The 23,118-nt window shown below is 45.3% G+C and overlaps 1 protein-coding gene across 1 annotated transcript in view; it reads left to right on the top strand.

Annotated features, from left to right (window-relative positions):
* The window catches only part of dock4b (dedicator of cytokinesis 4b), a 124,153-nt gene extending 104,523 nt beyond the window's left edge, over positions 1–19,630 (top strand). Inside the window, 9 exon segments of the mRNA XM_032505199.1 lie at positions 150–270; positions 1,211–1,292; positions 2,173–2,184; positions 2,573–2,617; positions 2,620–2,669; positions 5,148–5,220; positions 8,227–8,343; positions 9,106–9,167; positions 17,279–19,630. Coding sequence (XP_032361090.1) covers positions 150–270; positions 1,211–1,292; positions 2,173–2,184; positions 2,573–2,617; positions 2,620–2,669; positions 5,148–5,220; positions 8,227–8,343; positions 9,106–9,167; positions 17,279–17,734 — 1,018 coding nt within the window. The 3' untranslated portion in view covers positions 17,735–19,630.
* The last annotated feature ends 3,488 nt before the right edge of the window (positions 19,631–23,118 follow it).

Raw genomic sequence — 23,118 nt, 5'->3', positions numbered from 1 at the left:
GTCTTTTTCCCTGCTTGCCTTTTTGTCTGGCTTTTCATGCTGACTTTTCGGTGAGCAAAACCTCTGAAAGCTAATGAAACTAAATGCCACAACTTATCTCCCTTTACCGAAAGCCACCATAACCCTCTCTCTCCTTGTCTTACTCTCAGTCTCCCCAGCTACCCTGCGGTGAACCGCTACTCCTCGTCCTCTCTGTCGTCTCAGGCCTCCAATGAAGTCAGCAACATCACAGGGCAGTCGGAGAGTTCGGATGAAGTCTTCAACATGCAGGTAATCTCCCTCTCTCTCTCATAGATGCCTTCCCACATATCCACACAAAGGCTTTCAAAGTAAGTAGATTGAGTCCACATCCCAACATGTGCCCTCCTGCTCCCTACAGATTTCACATGCAATACTTTTTAATCCTCCTCACTCCGTTCTACTCTCATCTCTCCTCTCCTCTGACCCTTTCTCTCCAACCGTTCTCTCCGCTTGTTCAGAGCTTTGCCTGGCCAAGCAAATTGTCGTGATTATATTAAATAAGGAAAAAAGTGCCTTGTGTGGTTCGTCCAGGCAGCTTCCTGGAGTTGGGCAGTAATCTAAAGTGGATTTGGCCAATTCAGAAAGCTGTTGACAACTCCTGGCAAGCTATCTGGCACACCTGCTGGCAGGCCTGGAATAACAGGAAGCAAAGGAAACCCAAGAGAAATAAAGGCCGTTGTCAGGGATCTGACTGAACCGATCATCCGAGCATGATAGCTTTTATTTTTTTGGCAAATACAAAGCACTGAACAATGATCCTACAGACATTTTAGAACATTTCAGTCACAAAGTGCATTAAGCCTGTAACCCCCACTGTCCTGGAGACATAACATTTCAGTTGCAGACTCTGCAGTGGATTGAACATGGATTCCTTTCAATGACTGCCTAATCTGGTCTCATCTGTCGACGATAATATACAAACCACTTTTCATGTCCGAACAGTCAATATGACGCCAAAAGCCGTTCTTGTCTTGTTCAGTCTTGTGGTCATTGTAAGGTTTCCAGACCAAGTGAACTCAAGCACCTAACCACCCTTAAAAGCATAACATGTTGTTTTTATACAGATTAACACAATAAATCAGGTGTTAATTATTGAGCTACTGTATTTATTTCATAAATGAAAGATAATTTTATAATGTTCTGGTTCATGTTAGTAATGTTGTTGTTATTGTCGTCATCCCACCTACAGCCCAGTCCGTCTACCTCAAGCCTCAGCTCCAACCATTCTGCCTCGCCCAATGTCACCAGCTCTGCCCCCTCCAGTGCCAGAGGTGAGACTGGACTGGACTTAACGAAAGCACAATTCTTTTTATTCTTTTTTTCTTTTACAATGTTTTACACTGTAGGCTTTTAACTGATAGTTCAGTTCAGAGTGACTTACACAGAGGAAGAAGACAGAGGTTCATCTGGACACACTGAACACTGGGGCTGAACCTTTGACCTTTCAGTGACACAACATTCTCTCAAACCACTGCAGCGTCCTGTCTGGTATGGTCAGCGAGGTTTGACGACTAGCTGGGGAACACGAACAGGAGAGGTTGATGGGGTCAAAAAAAGAGAACAGTGAGGAGAAAGGGTTGAAGGGAAAGTTAGAGACTGAAAAATAGAGGGAATACAAAATGAGCTGAGATGGAAATGAAATGTGCTGAGACGTGGAGACAAATGCTGTTGAAAGAAACATGGAGCGAGAGAGGAAGAGATGATTACAGCTCTGTGGAGTATCCCTTTTGGACCTCAATAAAATCTCCAGTCCATCTCGGGCCATCCAAGCCTCCTCTACAGTGTTGAATATGTAAAGAACTAACGCCTTCTCTGTCTGTCCTCTTATCTCGCTGTGTTCAAATGTGTAAACGTGTTCCTGCCTGATGCACATCATAAAATGTAAGGATATATGAAGACGTTTATGGAAGCTGATACACTCCCCTTTGGCAAGCTGCTGGCAGCGGGTAGTGCCCTTATAAAAGTGGCCTCTGTCTACCCATAAAGCCAGTAGAGAATTATTGCTTGTGTGGTCCTATCTGAATGAGAGCCAGAGATGGGTATCTCATACTCATATGATAGCCTTCCAAGGGCTTTCACATTCACTAATGGATCGAAATCTACACAGTGGCTAATACCAGATGAGGGGAAGTGCTGTAAAAATGGTGCGAGCGAGTATTTTGGGTGTGTGTTTTTATGTTTCTCTCGGAGTGTGTCTAGGTTTAGCATGTGTCTCTTTCTGTTGTTACTGTGTGTGAGGAGAGTGAGGGTGTGAGGGTGTGTGGGTGGGTGGGGGGGGGCAGGTCATTTATCATGTCGTAGAGCTAGTGAGGCTGAAAGAAAGGTAGAAATGCTTAGAGGGAGAAAGAGAGAGATTGGCCTTTCCTGATTGCCAGTATTTGTGGGTAATAGTCTAACACCTTGCTGCTATTTTGTCCCTTATGTGTTGCACATGCTCGTGTGTGTGTGTGTGTGTGTGTGTGTGTGTGTGTGTGTACATGTGCGTGCGTGTGTGTGTGTGCGTGCGTGTTACCACCTAAGGTCTCATAATGTCCATTTCAGTTCACCACAGATGGCAGAAAACACAAGCATTCCAGAGAAAATGCCTGCCTGTCTCCAGAGAGCGACCGGTCAGCGCCATCTTTCCCAACCCTCTGGACCCTGCACAGTTCACACACACACACACACAACACACACACACACACCAAACACACCACCCACAACACACACCCCCCCCACACACACACACACACACACACACACACACACACACACACACACACACACACACACACAGAATGTGTGGGTGGGCGGTATATCCATAAAGAATGGCACAGTATAGCCATTTATTGAATATGGCTATAACTTCTGCAATTGTCACCCTTAGGTCAAAACAAATAGATATTGCATGCAAAGAAAAAGTGGATAAAAAATAGAACCAGACAAATTAGTTTTTGGCCTATTTGTGACCGAACAATGAGAAAATACGTCTGCTAGTAAGAGGAAAGTATGTTTTAAAGATAAAAGCAATTGAAGACATTGTTTCTTCAGGCACTGATTATTTGCTCTGCTAATGCAAAGCCAGCAATAGAAAGACACACAAACTAAATGTGTATCGCAACCGTTTTGTGAAATGGAATACTTTGAAAAAAAAACTAATATGCCAACTAAAATTAAAATGTTATGGTTCCATGTGTGGTGTCATGTAGGCCTTTAGCATATAAGCACACCCAAAGAATCACAACAGAGTTATGGATCGGGACGAGCTATTTCAAGCACCACTGGTTGTTGTTCCAGGTCATTTTCTCCAGACAATGCAAGGTGACTCCCAGGTGAAGCTCTGGCATGTACCTCTGTTGAATCATCAGTACATACTGTAAGAACGATAATGGGGTCATAAAATATATTTGATAAACAGTTGAAGTGCAACACTGTACATAAAAGCGTAAGTGGAGAAGTTAATTATGACTCCCAAGGTACATCCAGTCATCCAATCTAAAATTCTGTTATGTGCACTGCTGACAGTGGATGAATGCTTAAAGCGCTCAAATTATGCTTTTTGGATTTTTCCTTTTGCTTTATTGTGTTACATACACTGTATTTTTGTGCACGTTTTAGGTTTACAAAGTGAAAAACCCCAAAGTCCACCCCAAAGGGACTTACCATCTTCCAGAGAAAACACTGCTCACAAACTACTCCAAAAAGCTCCATTGTAGTCCAGCATTTACTTCCGGGACGAACGTGCGTCACTTTGTAACACGTTATAATGCTCACCTAGCTGCTAGCATGGCACGCCCTCATACTCTGCTTCTGACTAGCTAGCAGTCCTTACCTAGCTACTGCGTGACTGTAAATGAATGTAGATAAAACAGAGAGCTCAACACACAGGGTGAAAAGAGGAGCTGCAGCAATGTGCAGTACAACAAAAATACGGTGTTTTTTAAAAATTAAACCATTTAATTCTATTCCGGTACAACCTCTAAATACAATTATGAACCTGAAAATGACCATAACATGAGCATTTTAAGATTACAGCAATGCGAAAACTGATAGTGTTTTGAATTCACTACAGCTCTTCTTCTCCATAGCAACAGTGGCCAAGGTTCATGGGCTTTGTAGCATTGAGAGCCATCTCTGCATCTATATAAAGTAATATTTATATAAAGTGGAATAACATTTCTCTATATTATAAGCGGATGGACATATCCGCCCTGGGTGTGCTATTTTTTTAGGGTAATGGTAAAAGAACACAAAAAAAATTTCTGACTCTGTAAAGCTCTTACAGATGGTTGCATTCTCCTCAGTTGTATTTACTTGTCTCCACCTGTCTTCTAAATGTGTGATTTTGACAAAATCTATATATGTTTTGACACTTTGCTCATTATAGCCATGTTTGCACAACAGCTGCCCATGATGTACATGCTGAGGCAGAAATCAAGGTCACCTATGTATTATATACCATATCTTTATGGGACAAATTGGCTCCTAGAAGAGGGCACATGTCATGATGTCTTTTGTAGCTGAGAATAGGAGTAGCAGTTGAGCTTTGCCTCATTTTCAGTTCGAGCCGTACCAGCACAGCAAGAACAAGAGCTGACAAGAACATGATTTTGCAGTGTCTTCTCTAGCTGAAGAGCAGTATGTAACACAATCACACACCCCATCCTCAGAGACAAAGCTACTGGAACAGAAAAAGAAGGGGGTTGTTTTTTGAGGCCTTTTATCTTTTAAGTCTACAGATGAATAGATGTTGGGAGGTTTCACAATTATTTCAACCTGAGAGATGTGAAGGACTATTTATTAGCTGCTAATCTAACATTGAATATTGGAAATATGAATTGACTTTTCTCACTTACTGTAATTAGAGGAACAAGGTAAAGAAATTATTTATATAATTTTGAGGATGGGTGTGGAGTGCTCACCCACAAGTAGACATAAAGGTCACTACGCATTAAACACTCTTTCTCTGTTCTATTCTACTGAATTTGTGAGGGGAAGATTTTACACCTTGATATTTATTTTAACCGTCCAATATTCAATTATTCTTCTCTTTGTTAAAGCTGGCATTTACCTATGTTCTCTCAAATACACTGGCTCACGCTGTACATATTTGACAGTTACTTGGACTGTTTCTTTTTTTTGTGCAGAGAGCTCCTTCTCATCAGATAGGCGATACCACTTTACCAAGGAGTGACCCCAACCTCTCAGCACCAGACAAAGGTAAAACACTAAGTTTACAGCCTTCTCTTCCATGCACCCAACCACATTCAGAAACCCTTGAAATACACTCTCACCTTCCAGGGCATCCCCTCCAGCAGAGTAATAATGCCAAAGTGTAGTGTACATTTTTTATTATTATTTAAGTCTTTTTAGTTCTCCTTACTGTTAGCACAGTAATGCAGAGTTACTGCTGCAGTAGCTGGCATCTTCTCTATTACTCATTGACGCTTACACTACCGTCTAGGGTGGCGGTCATCTGTCCAGACATGCAGTGTGTGTGACAGTTTGACCGTGGAGTGACTTAAGGCATCTGTCTTCATACAGCTGCACCAGGGAGCTCCTCAGGACACACAAACAAACATATTTACTCACACACACATGCTAGGCTCCATTTTTTGACTTCTACGCATTGGCCATTACAGACTGTCTAGATTGCAGCTTTTCATCTTCCGTTATCCTAAAAGAGTTATAAAATAGCGGGTACTATTCCTGCAATGCTGATGGACCTGTGGGACATTGATATGTATGAATTCATATCTATTAGTTAAGCCCCCTGGTTGTCATTTCGCTCAGAATAGTCAAGGAGAGATGTATATTTCTCGCATTTTTCTGGAAAAAATATGCCTGAATTGATTGCTTTTCTGTAAAATGCACTCATACATCAGTGCTGCTCACGAACACTGGGAAATAATTAGGGAGGATTGCACAAGAGACACCTTAAAATAAATAGTGAAGAGCGTGGATGTGATAGCTTCCTCGTGACTCACACACAAAAACACACCTTTCCATGTGAGTCGAGTGTGATCTGTAAATAATGCAGTGAGAGATAGATGAACTGCCACAATATGGTGACATGACACCTTTATGCACATGACAATGACAAAAGGTGCTATAATTGACACAAAACCCGCGATGGTATAAAAGTGTTGTTTGCAACATCTTCTGCCTTGAACGTCAAATTATAACTCCAAATAATGTAGTGTTGTTGTGCCTAGACTCTAGTTTGCAGTTAAATGCAAATGAAGCTTGTTCACTTACAGGGTTCAAAGGGCCTCACTCTACCACAACTTCATTAACTCTGACCTTACCAATCACCCTGACTGGGATTTTAATAGTGTTACATAGTTACATTTTACTTCTGCACTCGAAGTAGCTCCTAGACTTGATGTGGCTACTTAAGAGATTTTAAGTTTGACTGAATGTGACCTTTAAACCTGAAGAACAGTCTGAGATTTGGACCAGATGTAGTGTCGGTTGGATGGTGCATTTGTATTGTATTGTGTTACCCTGTGTTCACACCAAATGTGCAAGTTGGGCATTGCACAGATCAACAACATTATTTTTCTCTTTTCTATCTGCGGCATCTTAATGCGATGAAAAACAACACTCTGATGAAATTCTTTTTTGAATTTTGCCAGCGAATAAAAACTAAACAATAACAGAAATGTGAACTAATTACTGTTTTATACAAAGTGTCTTGTGAAGTCAGTGACCTGCACGCATATTACATCGTATGCTCCTAATTAGTAAAAAAGTATTCTCTATGGCCCACAAATATAATTTCCTTGGGGATTTGTTTAGCTGTTTAACTTTTGGCAACATCTTGCATTTCTATGCCATCTCACTGCCAGTAATGCTAGCTAATGTTACTTTTTCCCTGAAAAAAATAAAGAAACTAAAATCATCTCCTGTACCTCTAAGAAAAAATGAAGGCAGAACAAAAAGAAAGGGGGGTGGGAGGGGGAAGCAACAACAAACAGCTGGAACACTTCAATGATTGAACGCCTCAGAATCACAGGAAGCTATAATAATTCAAAATGTATTACAAAAAATGAGACTAAATTGTCACTGACTAATACACAGACTGAACTGTGCTGTTGTGGGCTGCTGAGGGAGCCATAGCAGCGAGCACTGTTCATATTCCTTTTAGGTTCATTTTAGAGTAACCCCAGATGCGCTGACCTCCACAATGCTCGTCCAGTAGAATTCTAACAATGTCAGGAGGCAGAAATTATGATGTCACCTGTTCAATAGGAAAAAAAACGTGTCCTTTTTGTGCATCTCTGAGCTCCCAAGTCATGTTACTCTCAGCTCTTACTGGTCCAACTTTGGATAAAAAATCTCAAGCATGGCATAATATATAAGAGAAAAAGAGATTCCCAGGCTAGAAAATGAATATCACTGCTATGTAGAATATGTTATGCTTAAAGCTCCTGAAAACTCAGATTCTGCTTCAAAGATTACTTGATTGTGATTGGTGCACGCAAGTACGGGACATCACCTTTTTTGAGCCTTGTCCACTTTAAAAAAAAAATTTGAGTAGAACTCAGAGAAAGGGAAACGCAGATATCCGTCATGTGAAATACTCAAAACTGTTTGGAAGCAGATAGAATCCTCATGTTGGGTCCCATCGCTCATTGTAACAAGCTGAAGTTTTAGGAGCCTTTTTAAGTAATGCACTTCATCCTACACTCAATTTCTGGAAATGTGTGCACAACTGCTGCACATTTGGTGTGTCACTGCAGTTTGTGCTTTTAATACATTACAACCAACTGATCATTGTTATTATTTATATTATATATTTATACAAAAACGGTACAACAAGGCAGGTAACTTAAAACAGAAAGGGGACCTAGAATCAAATGTAGTATCTGTACTACCCACAGTCATGAATCCGTACATCCATAGGTGTATGCTTACCCGAAATACATAAATACATACAGCAGTTGTTTATCTCAACACCGTATAGTACAGATGGCACACCACAGGCATTAGGAGTATGTTATCGTATTTGGAAAAAAACAATTTTTTTTTTTTTTTAAACATTGCTCAGTCCAGCTAGTTATCACTGGAACCATCCACATCCATGTTGTTATTCTCAAGGAATTGATTATTCTTAATTTGTTTCCAGTTATCAGCCCATCCATCTGAAATGTGTTTCTCCATGTTGTCTTGTGTAATCCCATAACATGTTGTGTGACTTGTGATATTTCTGTGTACTGTAAGTGAGGCCCACACCCAGTAGCTGGAGCCTAGACAGTGTCAAAGAAGGCGCTCCATCCTTCTCTGACTCTTTTGGCAAATTGCTATGCCCTCCTGTACCTCCTAGGCCACCGTACTCAGGTAAAGTGGCAGATTGTGGTGAATGTTCCGATGAAGAATGATACTAATTTTCCACTCCAACTTTTGACACCTTGTGCTTCCTCCACCTCCTCCTACTACGACATTTCCCCATCTGAGGCTCTCATCCACTGTTTTCTGGATTACTGTTCCTATATTCTTGTTTATTCACTAACTAGCTCGAAATGCTGATATCTGCTAGTATTATATGTGTAATTTGAGTTGAGAACAAGGATAAAAATCTCTGTGGACTTTCAGGTGGCCAAAGTCGATCCCAATTAAAATTTCCAAAAATTCCTGGATTTGTGATTTATGTTACCCTTTCAGCCCCCCATAGAAATGTTAGTCTTTTTTACCATCAACTCAAACTGTATTTTAGTTGTTATTTACAGATGCAACAGACTTGACTTATTCCCCAGTGCTTTCTGATATATTGTACTGCCCAGCAGCGAAATAAGCAGATGGAGTGTTTTTCCTTCTGCCCTCATTGCATAGCGCAGTAACAGCTGTTGGATGTAGAAACAGCTTAAGGCAGCCAAAAGGACCTGCAGAACATCAGCGCATATTTGATTCATTGATGCTTTAAGCCACTGGCTACAAACACAGCTAAATGTGTGTATGTTTGCATGACTCAGGCTGTGTGTCAGCATGGTGAACGGAAGAAAACCTCCTCTAATTTGAATTTGCCCTCTTCTCTCTCTCTCTCTCTCTCTCTCTCTCTCTCTCTCTCTCTCTCTCTCTCTCTCTCTCTCATCTGGTTGTCAGCAGGCTCCTCGGCTAAAAACATGAGGTCGCAGTCTCCCGTCACGTCTAGATCGCCACAAAAGGTTGGTTCCGTTGGTTTTTGTCATTCACTTCTTCTGTCCGTTTGAGTTTTGGGACTTTTTTTTTAGTTTCTCTTTCTTTCCCTGAGGCAGCCTGACCTTGCTTAGTGACAGCCTTGGGGCCTTTATCCTGCACTGCTTACGTTTTACTGGCCATCTCCAGGGTCTTTATCCTACTCTGTGTCAACCCGTGGCCGGGGAGCTTTACACTACTGCTCACTGAAGCTGCTAACTGCTCCAGTGCTGCTGATTTTGTAGTTTTTATGACACTGCTGTCCCAAAGAGGACTGGCTGGAGGGCACTCATCATGTTAGCTAAATGTACACCTGGCAGGTGCTAACTGTCCACTGTGTTTAATTCAAGCTCTGAGAGGATTTCACCTGGCCTGCTTGCCAGAAATATGCAAAACCAGACGGATTTATTCCACTTTACTACATGTACTTGACAGTAAATTTAAATTTCAAAGACTAAACCATATTGTTTTTTCCCCCTTTACTATTGATGCTATGAGACCAGCATGTGCTTTACTGAATGTTTTTTTCCCCATCTCTCAACTAGCGTGTGTACCTCTGCGTTGTGTACCACTTCATGTTTTTATGTTTATCTGTAGTTAAACTGATGCGCTTTGTCTCCGAGCTCTGATTGGTTGTTAATGGGCTTCTTAGTAGTTAATACCAGTCTGCAAAAGCAGGAGAGGTCCAGTAGAGGTTAACTAGATGCAGAGAGAGCTTTTAAATAGGGTTAAAAAGTTGTTTTGAAACTCCAGTGAACCAAAGTCTGTCTGCTGCTAACTGTTATCTTCTTTGCGGGCTTGTCACGAGCAACAGTGCTAAGCTCCCAGCCTAGTTGCAGATCTGATGTCTTCTTACATGTGACAACTTCCAAGAATGCAGTTGTTTGTGGATGCTTGTGTGGTCTATGCGTGTGAGGCAGAAGTAGAGAGAGAGAACATCTCTGGAAACCAAAGTGTGAGTGACAGCTTGGCGTTCGTTCTGTGGCAGTAGAACAGGCCTGAAGCAAAATATCGTATCGAAGTACCAAGCTGCCCATCACAGCACAGCCAGAGACGGGTCTTCTGTGGACTCCAGAAGGCCCCATTATCAGGCACATACATCAAACACACACATCAGTCAGTGCAGCCAGGGGCCCATTACCAGACCACAAGTCCCAGGACAGTAGTGTACCTGCAGAAAACCCATGGGGCCAGTCGGACAGCGCTGCACTTACTCACCTGCAGAGGTAGAAATTATAATCAGGGGAAGCCTCCCTCTGGCCAAACTGGGCCAGAAATGTAAACAGCGTGTGAGCACTATATATTTTTATTTTGCAACCATTAGATTTGAAATTAAACAACAATGTGACCTTTACATTGTCAGAGATGACATTTAAAATGTTAATAAATAAATAAAACCAATCCATGCTCATATGATCTTGGATTGCTGATTACTGTCACCCTAAATCCGGCTTCTGTATCCCTTCAACACGCAATCAAACCTACCACATTATCCTCTATCCTCCCCCCAAAAAATGGATGGGGTGATTCAATAGGTTTACATCCCATGTGTGGCAGTAGTTCACCTAGGGGCTAATGAGATTATTCCAATCATAGATACATTAAGAAGGATGACCATGTTATCTCAAACAAACTCAGCACTATAATATATACAAAGTTCTATTTCGTATAGGCTTCGCCCTCTAAGGGCTACGCTATTGGGTTTATCCCTTCGCGCATGCGCAGTCGTGAAGATTTTCTTTCCCGCCCTAGCGTCCAGCTCGGGCCTCAACTACGTCCGCATTTACTGCATATATACAGAGCGGACCCGTTGTTCGACTCCCACTTTTCTTCAACTTCGCAGTATGAAGTCAAGCTCAAGACTCTTCCGCCGGTGCCCGTGTCTGCCCCTCCTGCCGGACCGGCTACATCCTTCCGCCGGACCTCCACCCCCGTTGCGAGCCTGCCTGGGTGCCGTTCACACCGGCCAGCTCTCACGCCACGCCTCCTGCCAGTTTTTGCGCCCGCCTGTCGTCTAAAGAGCTAACTCGACGGGCGGAACTTTTCTGGTTTGCCAGGCGGGCGGGGACAGACGGCAGCTGGGCAAACAGACAGGAATCCGCGGCACCTGGAGCCGCTGGCGGACGCGTTTTCCGACGACATGAGTCCGCTGACTCCGCTCTCTCTGACAGCGCTCCATCACCGGTTTCCCCTCCTCCCCTCGGGAGGGTCCCCCTCCTCCCCTTTGGGGGATTGGGCCTCGAGACGGCGATTGATCTTTCCCGCTGGAGCTCTCTCCGTCTCCCGAAGGCCTGGGGCACCGCCCGAGCGCCTTCCCCTTTGCCCCACCCGGCTCCAGCCTCCCCCGCTAAGGCTCTCTTCGCCGACCTGCCGGAGATCATAAGGGGCGGCGGAGCTTAGGCATAGCGTCCCCGGCGAGCTGCCAGCCCCGCCGTCGGCCTTTTGAGCGGTGATGTTTATGCCCAGGCCGCCCTCTTCACGGGCCCCACTCTGGCCGCCTTCGCGGAGCTTCGGCCATTGTGGAGGAGGCTTTCCTCCAGCCGGGAAACTGAAGGCTCCCGTCTCTCGCTATGCCCTTTTACTCGGGTTCAGGCGATACGACGCAGGTTTTCCTTCAGTCCCTCCCCTGGAGGGAGCCTGGCGTCCATTTGCTTCCGAAACCTACTTTCTTCGGCCAGCCGAAGCCCACGCCTCCCTCCTCTCCCCAGGATCAAGTGTGCGCTCAAGCACTGACCGGGCCCACCAATGTGCCGCCCAGGGGCTGGCCACAAAACAACATCGCCTTACTGGCCTCCCCTTCTCCGCGATGGCCACTCTACTCCGGCGCCCTCCCCTCGGCTTGCCACGAGATTGGTAAGGCTATGACGCCATCCTTACCCTGACCACGGCGTCCACGTGGCGCTGTCCAGGGTGATGGCTTGGCAGACTGTGCCCAGCGAAACATCTGGCTCCACATGTCTCGGCTGCCAGCGGCATTAGACGCGAGCTTCTGTACGGTCCCATAGCCCCCGATGGCCTATTGGCCCGCCTACAGACTGCCACGTCTCATCCTCCATCAAGCGCGGAGGACGCGAGCGGCTTCGGAGGCTCGGCTCGTGGAAGGCTCCTCCTCAACAGCACCACCTCGCCATGACAACCGTCACAAGCGGAAGCGCCCCGCAGCATCGGCTGCGGCTGCGTCTTCCCAAGCTTCGGCGTCGGGCCCCCACCCGTCCCCCTCCGCAGCGACAGACGATGCCACACGGCCGTCAACCTGCACAGGCCGAGAACCATGAGGCGGCCCCCACCTGGTCCAACCCGCCTCCGAGCCCCCAGCAAGCAGCAGCGGCGGTGGCAATGACGGGACGTGGGGATCGACTGTCCCTCTTCAGCTGAGAGTTGGAAACACAACGGCCCTTTTAAGGGCCACTCCCTCACATCTAAAGACTGTTTCCCTCACCGAACAGTCCCTGTTTGCTCTAAACAGGGCACTGTTATGACAGTTGTTCCCACACAGCACACACCCGGCCGTCGCCGCGAGCGGGCGCCACTGCTCCCCGCTGCGCAGGCAGCGGAAATGAGCGTCCTCCCGGGGACGACGACGCTTGTCCACCCACCTCCCCACGGCGATGCCGGCGGGCGGGGGTCGTTAACCCAGTGACCGCTCCGCCCCCACACGCGGCGACCGGCCACTGCCCTTTCGAAAAAGCCCTACCATGGGCTGGCGACCGCTCACTCGTTCGCCCAGCGCGATGGCTCTGCGCTCCCTGCTTGCCATGTCGGTGACACACTCAGACATGTGCTCGCCACTGTCAGAGTGCAGCGCGGCATGGATTGGCTTGACACACATGGACTCGTGGATGTCAAAGCTGATAACGGGTTACACTCCAGTTCGCCTCCCCCCCGCCCCCTTTCGCGGGTGTGTGTGAGACGACGGTTTCATCCCTGGCGAGTCAGACGCAATGACGTCAGAGTTAGAGGTTGCTGGCGAGCGGAGCTATTTCCCGCGTCCCTCCAGGGAGGAAAACGAGGTTTTTACTCTCGCTATTTTCTCACCCCGAAGAAGTCAGGAGGACTCGTCCCATCCTCGACCTGTCGAAATTCAACCTATGCATGGGCCGCCCTTCCACATGCTCACCATCAGGCACGTGTTGGAATGTGTGCGCCCAAACGAATGGTTCATCCGGATCTGAAAGACGCTTACTTTCACATCCAAATCATTCCCAGGCACAGGAAATTCCTGCGTTCTCCTCCAGGGGCCCGTTTCCGTTCAACCGCTGCCGTTCGGATACTCACTAGCCCCCCAAGTGCAGGAACGGCGCTCCAGCCCTACGAGAGGGGCATCAGAGTCCTCTTTACTTGACGATCTCTCATTCTAGCCCCCTCGGGAGCGGGGTCGCGTGCCACTATGAGAGTTCTGCAGCACCTACAAACGCTGTTTTTGCCATAAATTGGAAGAAAAGCGCCCTCGTCCCCGCACATCGTAGTTTATCTGGGCGTAGCCATGACTCGATCAGCATGAGAGCCAGGCTGTCAGCACCGAGGCAGGAAGCCCTGACTTCTCTGTTGTCCCGCTCAGGCCGCGCGCGACAGTGCCAGCGCTGTCAGTTATGCGGTCTTTGGCATGATCCGCGCACACACGGTGTCCCCCTGGGTCTCCTCCACATGAGAAGTCCAAGGTGGTTTCACCGCCAGCGGCTCGATCCCATTCGCCACAAATGGCGAATGCTGTCCATCCCTCATTCCCTCCAATCGACCTGGCATACTGGGGGAGTCCCCAACCCTGTCTTCCGGGGTTCCCCTGGCAGAGTGACGTCATATGTGACGGTGTACACAGACGCGCCCTCACTGGCTGGGGGATGTGCGATCACAGGTGGTGGGAGGGGCCTGGCCTCCTCCCCTCTCCCTCACATAAACTGCCTGGAGCTGTCCACGTGTTGAAGGTGTTGAAACACTTTACACCAGTGGTGACGGGGAGGCTGTTTAGTACGACGGACAACATCCGGCGCGCCTCATAAACCGCCAGGGCGGCATACGCTCAGCCCGGCTGTTAGAATAGCCAGACGCCTCCTGCTGTGGGCGCACAGCCACCTGCTGTCCTCTCAAAGCAGTATATCACCCGGGATTTTGAACCGAGCCAACTTGATGTCGAGGGGGGGGCCCTCCCCAACGAGTGGAGATTATCCCACTATCGTTCAAACGTTGAAGCTCGGAAGCAGTGGATCTGTTCGCTTCACGAGAGAACACATGCACACTGTGTTCCTTGACCGCGCGGGACAACCCTCCCCTCGGCGTAGACCGCCTTCTCCCACAACCCTGGCCCAAACCCTCCATATGCTTTTCCCCTCCCCCGGTCCCCTGATCCCTCGCCTCCTGGCGCGTCCAGAGGAGGATCTGTTATTTGTTCTGGTGACCGGGCACGAGCGCGTCTTGTTCCCACCCTCGTTCGCTGCTGGTGGCTCCCCCCTGCAGATTCCGTGGCGGAGAGACGCACTATCGCAGCTGAACGGTGCGATCTGTCATCCCCCAGTGATAAATCAGAGACTGTGGGGCTGGTTGCTGAGCGGAGCGCTTACAGAGATTAGGCTTGCCCCCCGCCGTGGTACGCACTATCCAGGCTCCAGAGCCCCCTCTACCATAGCGCAGACGCAGGCGCTGGTCTGCCTTCCAGCGCTGGTGCACAGAGAGGGACGCAGACCCCACATCGTGTCCCCTACCTCTCGTGCTGACGTACCTACAAACTCTGGTGGATATGATTTCTCCATCTACAGTCAAAGCATACGCAGCAGCCATCTCATCCTTCACGAGGTTTCGGTAGAGACAGTTTTTGCGCATCCCCTGGTGAACGTTCTGAAGGGGGTTAGGCGTCAAAAACCGGCTGTTCGCCCCCTCGCCCCCAATGGGACCTAGCTCTGGTGCTGCGGCTCTGGGGAAGCCCCCCTTTACCCTTACCAGGCTTCGCTCAAATGCTGTCGCTTAAGACAGCACTTCCTCCTTGCCCTACGCGGCCAAAAGAGTGATGATTTATGTGCACTGTCAGTTTCTCCGTCCTCCTCTCCATTAGGGGACGGGAGCGCAGCCACCTTACAGCCAATCCCTCCTTCACACCGAAGACTTTAACTAGTTCTTTTCGGTCAAGGGTGTTTTCCCTCGAGGGTTTTTTCCCCCCACCTCACGCTAACTGCGGAGGAGGCTCCCACCGTTGTGTCCGGTGCGCGCCTGTCAAATACATTTTACGCACGGCAAATATCAGAAAAACTCAGCAGCTGTTGTGCATTATAAGAACACTCCCAAGGATCACCCTCTCAAACGACGTCTGTCTCACTGGCTGTGCGAGGCTATTACCAGGCTTATAGCTCGGAAGGAAAGAGCCCCCCCAAGACATTCGGGGTCACTCTACGAGGGCTCTGTCGGCGTCTGCGGCTCTATTTAAAGGCATGGCCGACATTTGCGTGGCAGCCTCCTGGCTTCCCCTTGCCCCTTCATCCGCTTTTATCTGCGGTATGTCTGAATCTTCCATGTCTCATCGGTTTTGTCCACAGTCAGTGACGCGTAATGCGCGCTGAATGTGCAAAAAAAAAAAAAAAAAAAAAAAAAGCGGATGCCTTGATTGTTGCCAATCTCCTTCACACCTAGTGCTGATGACCCTGCGCTGCTGCTCACCTCTCCTGTACCTGGGGTATTTCTTGTGAGACACAGTTTTTATCTCTATTGTCATAATCATGTTGCATGCACGGAGGTAATCATGTCTCTCCTTGCATGCGGACAGGATCATCACGCTTAACCCCCATTATCATTGTAGGCCTACTACTGCATCATATGCGGGCCACATGAACCTTTCCGGCCACGCCATTGGCGGCAGGCTTTGTCAGAAGAATGACTCTGACTAGCCTTGTACATGTTGCTGGGGCAATGTGGTGTATGTTCGGCTTGTGACCTTGTACCGCAGGTGGCATTGACTACATCAGCTTCGCCCTAACCCAATAGCGATCCCTTAGAGGGCGAAGCCTATACGAAATAGAACGTTAGTTACTTGGTACTCCAGATTCTTTAGTATAGGCGTAGCCCTCTAAGGTCCGGGCCACCTGCTCCTAGAACATTAGTTGAAGAAAAAGCTGATGTTTTGGAGATCGAACAACGGTTCCGCTCTGTATATGCAGTAAATGACGTACGTTGAGGCCCGAGCTGGACGCTAGGGCGGGAAAGAAAATCTTCACGACTGCGCATGCGCGAAGGGTAAACCCAATAGGTAGCCCTTAAGAGGCTACCCTATACTCTAAGAGCGGGAGTTTACCAAAGTAACTAACGATTTTCATCCTGCTCGCCCCAGATGTGAAAAGGTTTGTCAAGTCGTGCATGGCAAATGGATACTTCTCTTAGTGCGTGCCTGGTGTAGCATGAACAATACAACCTTTACTGATCAATTTTATACTGCACTAGATCCAATCAAGTTTTAGCAGAAATAATGGCAGCATGGTGTAATTGCTTAGAAAAACATTTTTGATGAGTGATCTGATTTTTGAGGGGGAAAGTGTGGCATATTGTGTTTTTTACGTCTCGGCGCACAAGGCTGGTTGATGCAGTGTAAAAACCTGGCCCTCTCAATCTGTTCGCTGACTCCTTTTTCTTTTTAGTATTTATTGTTTTTGTAAGGCTGTGTCAGCACACATGTCGGAGATAGCAGAATATCGGGGGGGGGGGTTAATATGGTTGGGTGCTTTCCATAATTGTTTATGCACATTTTTTTCAAAACGTTAAGTTTTTGCCTCTTTCTCTCTCTCTCTTTTTGTGAAACGCTAGGTACTTTCACTTCAAGCCACTAAAACTCCTTTAAATGAACAATCTGAGAAGGAAAAACACTCTTCAGTCGAACTTAGGGGTCCAAAAAAAGTACAAACTGCTCCAGGGCTACGACTAATCACTATTTTCATTATTGATAAATCTACTACTACTAAACATTTAGTCCTTTAATTGAAAATCTTCAGCTGCCTCATTTAAAAAGGGCAGAAGCCGAAAAGGTTGTGATAGACTACTGGTCTATACAGGAAAAAGCTTATTATATTTTCCTGGATAGTTGCTGATGATGATTGATATTTTTTTTTCATTCTTTCTCTTCTTTTAGACTATAGTGCCACCTTTCACCCCTTCGCCCACCGAGTGCCAGTCCACAAGCCTGGTCTCCAATTCCCCCGTCCTCTCCGGCAGCTACAGCAGTGGCATCTCCTCCCTCAGTCGCTGCAGCGTGTCGGAAGCTTCTGGCACCGAGCTGCCTGCAGGTGATCACCCGTCCCACCCGCTGCCTCCTCCCACCACTTTGCCAAACTCTGTCTCTAGCAGCTCAGACGAGCCAATCCGCAGAGAGAACAAGACACCTCCCCCCTACAGCGTGTACGAGAGGAACAACCCCCGCAGGCCTGTGCCGCTGCCCCACAGTCTCTCCATCCCCCCACAGACGGACCCCCCGGCCCTGCCACCCAAGCCTCACCAGCTCCGCACAGGCAGCATGAAGCTGGACGGAACCTCCGACCCTCGAGTCCCCAGACCGAGGCCTCTGCCCAGGAAGGTGTCCCAGCTATAGGTGCTAGTTCAGGTCCAGGTCTGGAGAAGAAACACACTGGCGTATTTTGCACTTTTCTACTGGGCACTCACTTGTTTTTTTGTGATCTTCAGTTAAGCATTCCTGACCTACACTCTATCAAAAGACACAGGCCTATAGATTAACAGGCAGTCAAAAAAAAAACAACTGAAGAAACTGTCAAATAATGAAAGTTTCTTTTTGTATTTACTAGAGGGCATTGCATTGACTTTGACTTGGTCATTCCGCACTTTTAGCTCTAGTATGTATAATAGGTCACCACGGTCAGTCGCAACATATGTTTACCAGAACACTCTAGAAAAACACAGTTTTGATAGATGTAATAATCTCAAATATATGTATATTGGTATATATGAGAATTGTTTTTGCCTTAAGTATTGGAAACAGAGTCTTTTATCTGTCATTCTTGCACGTTTTTTTTTTTTTATTAAACGACTCCGTACATTTGTATACTATATGGCTAAAAAGGTGCTAGAGGCCTCGAGTATGCATTTCAGTGAAGTGTAGTAGAAACGGGTGTGTTCCCACAGTCATATCCACACAAGCAATGGTACAAAAAAGTTAACAATGCTAACAAAAATGGGTTATGATTCAATGAAAAAAAATGCTGTAATACCTGCCAGCTTTAAAATTCTGATAGAAATGACATTTTCATGCAGTGAGACATAAAGTTTGATAAAAGGTAACTTGGGCACAGTAATGACAGCAATTTTGAGGGTAAGTTAATGCCACATGGTTATATGTAAATCAAGAAAAGTTTTTTAATGGGATGTTTTCTAACAACCCACCATACTGCCGTTTCCTCTTACCAAAAATTGCCCCCATTAACAATAAAATCACGAGCCTGGACCAAACACACGGGAAAACGCTGGTGCAATTGCATATTTAGAAGCTTTGCCTTTGACCATTGTCATTCATGTGAACACACCCTATCCCTCCTGCATGATGTACATGACAACAGATCTTTGGGCAGTTGGGGGGGAGGGAGGGGGGTTACCAAGTATTGTGCCAAAGGAAAATGTACAGTGTGCTGTAAAGAAACCTTTTTGAACTAGGACCTGGAATCAAGAAGCTTAGAAATGCTCAACTAAAACCATATTTTTAAGAATGAATTTTTAATGTGATTTTACCCGGAAATCCTGATTCAACTGTAATCTACTGATCAGATGGGACTTAAGACAAGCACAAACCAGACTTTATCATCTGTATAACATTATTATGAACTTTAGTAATTGGAGTTTCACTGTCAGCAGTCACCTTAAAACACATGAGGACTGACGCTCTATTGAAGAAATATTTACAAACTAATCATTGTCAAATATTTGTACAGTTGAGATGTACTTTGTGTTTAATTAAAAAGATGGACGTGAGTTGGCTGCACTATAAATAGTTGCTCAGTTCAACCACGTTGCATTGCTGCAGTGAAGTAAGTGTTCTGTGGCAAGCACATTTCACCTTGTTTTGTAAAAAAGAGACATCAGATATTCATCAATCTTAAATTCCGTGCACCATTTTCTTTTTGGGGAGGGGTTAGCTTTAGAATTGTTTGTAATTTTCATTTTTGTATGGTTAATTTACTTTTTGATTTGTTGTGAATTTTTGAGATTAAATATTCACATTGAGAACCTGTAAATTATATGATGAGATTAATGTAAGAATACCAAATATAAAATGTGTGTATTACAATTAATGTAAATATTGTGTTTTTAACAAAAATGTAGCTATAACAATTTACAGCTTTGAATGTAATGTTGAAGCAGCAAATTATTATAAATGTTCAAACTTTTATGGTTTTGTGAGTGTAGAAAAACTAAGGTCATGCATAATGACACCTAACACATTTACAAGTTCAATAAACTGCAACCTATGTAATACAAATGGACTTATTGACAGATTTCTATGACAGTTTGGAGATTTGTGACTTAGAAGTTGTCTTCTTTTATGTGGTATTTAGGTTTCACATACGCAGAACACTCTCTCAGCACTGCAAAGATCATAAGAGATGAGACATAATGCACAGCCAAGAATTAACTGGCTCAATTCCTGTTCTGGAAGGAAGAAGGAAGTGATTTAAGTAAGGTCTAGTAATTGTTGGCGGGGAATCACATGGAATGTAAATCTTTTACCATTTGAAACTAAGCACAATCGGCGAGGAAGCTTTTTTATTCTTAAATTTAGCACTGTATTCAAACTTGCTAAGGTGAATACTTTATGGTTTGCTTAGTTCTTTGGATTTCTTGGGACAAACCATTAACTATATAAAATAGGGACAAGCTAAAAAAGATTGACCCACTGATCAGGTAAGAACAGAAGGGTAATTTGGGGCAGATGGAGCCCCCACCTGCTGGCAGCAGGAAACAAGGTTAATAAGTGATATTAAGTAGGCCTAATTAGGAATTAATCCAATTTTACGACATAAAACACCCTAAGCCAACTGTTATTTCTAATTATTTTACAATTCAAGGACAGTGGATAGAATAGTTTTTAAATGGTGATTTATGAGCTTTGCTTGAAAGATCGCCACACACTCTATATGTCACGTGCCTTAAGCGTGGGAAAAAAAAGCGATGCCCCTTGCGACTGATTGACTGTTGCCCTTCTGCAATTTGATTGGCTGTATGCCAGGTACTGTTGTCATTTGCTCGTAGTTGTATTTCTTTTAAAGAAAATATATGCTCACTCACCATGAACACTGTGGATTATCTTCGACAGCACAAAAGTGAAAGTGTGCATTTTGAAGAAAAATTTGAGATTTAACACTTTGGTGCCCTCCAGCCGCGGGATATTGTTATGAACCAAACCTCTGGTAAACTACTGCCGATTTAACGTGGAGTGGTCCTTTGGGGGGGGAAAGCTAACTGCTAACGTAAGCGTGTCAGAGGATACTTTTGCTTCCCTTGTGTGTTATTCTGAGGTGATACTCGAGAAGAAATTGACAGTGCGCACAAACTGGTTTTACAGAAAAGTGGAGGAGAACAGGTAATTGGTGTCCATTCGTATCAACGTTATCGTCTGGGATAAACTGGGCAAAATGTGAAAACACCATATCAAATTGTGTAACTAGCAAATTTTCTGGTTTCGCATCTTATTTTATGGTTTTTATCAGCCAAGCTAAGCATAATACTGACATGAACAATACATGTTCAGGTCCTGGAAGGCCTTTTTTGCCTATCTGCATTACAGGCTATGCTGTTTTAGAACATCATTGGTTGCCTCTCCGTAGCATGCGACAGATGGCAGTACATCCGGTTGAACCTCCAAGGCTTGTCAAGAAAAGTTGCTGTAAAACCATAGACTGTATATTATTGACGATCTATGTGTAAAACATATAGAAACACAAGTTATACATGTGGAACAAAAGTGAAGAGCTTGTGTAAGAGCAGTGTACCTGTAGTGTCTCCCCTAACATGGGCTGCAATGGGGAAATTGTCCAACCATCCATCCATCCATCCATCTTTGTCCTCTTTCTCGGTATTGGGTTGCGGTGGGAGCAGCTCCAGCATGGGAAAATTGTGGTATCAACAATTTAAGTATTGTTCAATACTTTCCACCACTTTGATCTCTTAGGACTTTTTATATATTAGAGATTTTTATGAGTAGGCTAGGCCTAATAACCATTTGTCAGATTTTCTGTTTCTGCAATTTGGGGGAAATTCACCCCTTTTTTATCCACAAAATGCTTGTACCTATGATGAGTATAGCGCTGTGGAGACCTGGCATTGTATTGTCGTCGTGTTGACTCAGTGAGCTTTCCGCCTAACTGCTAGCTCTCTCCACCTACACTATTCATGTTACATGTTTTGCTGCACCAAACACAGGATTGTGATACACAGGATCTTTGTAAAAACAACTGCAACCTTTTTTCATGTCCCTACTTTCAGATGTTGGTCCCAAATGGTTGATTCAGATTGACACCAAGTTCTTTTTTATGATTTGTTAATATGCACCTCTCCATAGATTTCACATCGTTTGGCATCCACAGCTATGCGTTAAAGCCTGTAGAAATCTCCCTCTGGTACACACGTGTTTCAGAGGCTGTAGATGAGTTACTGGTGTATGAAAGAAGACACATTTACACAAGGGAGAAAGTTCCCAGTTTCATACAGACAGCACAACAATTGTGTGTTAATGGAACTGGGCTGCTTGACGGAGGGGCCTTGAACAATTGGGAATTATGATGGTGTATAAATTGCATTTGTTCTCTGGCTTATACACATACAGTGTGTGTGTGTGCAGCGCTGTGATTGGGAGACAAGCACACTTCACCTGTCAGCGCCCATCATAGTTGTTGGTGGTTGGCTGTAATTTGACAGCAATTATCATGTCAGAAATGGAATTCCCGGCTAATCTTAAAGTCTCCCTGTAACAGAGGGCGCATACTGCAGCGACGGAAGAGACGTGCCTCCGCCATGCAGCGAGCCTGGGAGAATTGTTGTCTGTTACAAACCTCCACGGGCTTGTCAATCTCCCCACCATTGAGAGAAGAGCTGCATTCGGCTTGTAGTAGCAGGGAACAAAGCATGTCCTGGTTAAAGGACAGGAGAGAGTTAAGCAGGCAACAATTTTCTGCTGATCCTAGACATTTTACATTTGTGGTCACAGATAGCTTTGTTACAACAAAAGGAACCATAGCTGGAAGGCACAGAGCTGTAATATGTAAATATTACGAACCTGCAGAGCTCCCTGTAATTGTAGAGACGTTCAGCACGTGTCTAAAAGATGCGGCATTCATTATATCTAGCACAATATTTTTGCTAAACAATTTAGCCCTATTATAAAAGCACTAAACATCCTCCGTTTATTGCATTCACGGGTGATGATACATAATTATCAGGGGAAAGGCAGTGCTAGGTATTAATTTAAAGTTGCCTGGGGTGTATTTTGGAGAACACACAGCCGCAGAGAAACCCAAGGTGTTTGTCTCGCTCTGCAAATCTCTCCAGGGAGAGGAGAAGCTGGAGCAGCTCTGCAGGGAGCAAAGAACCTCCATCTCAGAGGCACACCGAAGAGAAGTTTCAAAGAAGTTTGTCTTTCTGCTCCACATGTATATCTGCTCTGTTGTGTTCAGCAGCTTATGGGGGGATTTTCACCTGACAGCTTCAAATACTCCAGGTCGTTTTTAATGTCATGATGAGTGAAGTTGATTTTTTATTTTATTTTTTTGCTTTTGCAGTCCTCAGAGGAGGACTATTGCCTCAGCTGAATAAGCAGTTGACTGCTAGTTTTAAAAGCTTTTGAATACTGAAGAGAAGTACAAGACAAAAAGAGATTGTGTGTGATCAGTGCAGTATTTTTCTAAAATCACTGCAGCAAAGTGTAGAGCAGGGTTCAACCATTTGTGCTAACAAAATGTAGAATTACTTGAC

This window comes from Etheostoma spectabile, chromosome 23 (assembly GCF_008692095.1).
Source record: "Etheostoma spectabile isolate EspeVRDwgs_2016 chromosome 23, UIUC_Espe_1.0, whole genome shotgun sequence".
Taxonomy (NCBI): domain Eukaryota; kingdom Metazoa; phylum Chordata; class Actinopteri; order Perciformes; family Percidae; genus Etheostoma; species Etheostoma spectabile.
Note: the sequence above shows the minus strand (reverse complement) of the source record. Positions and strands in the feature narration are given on the sequence as shown.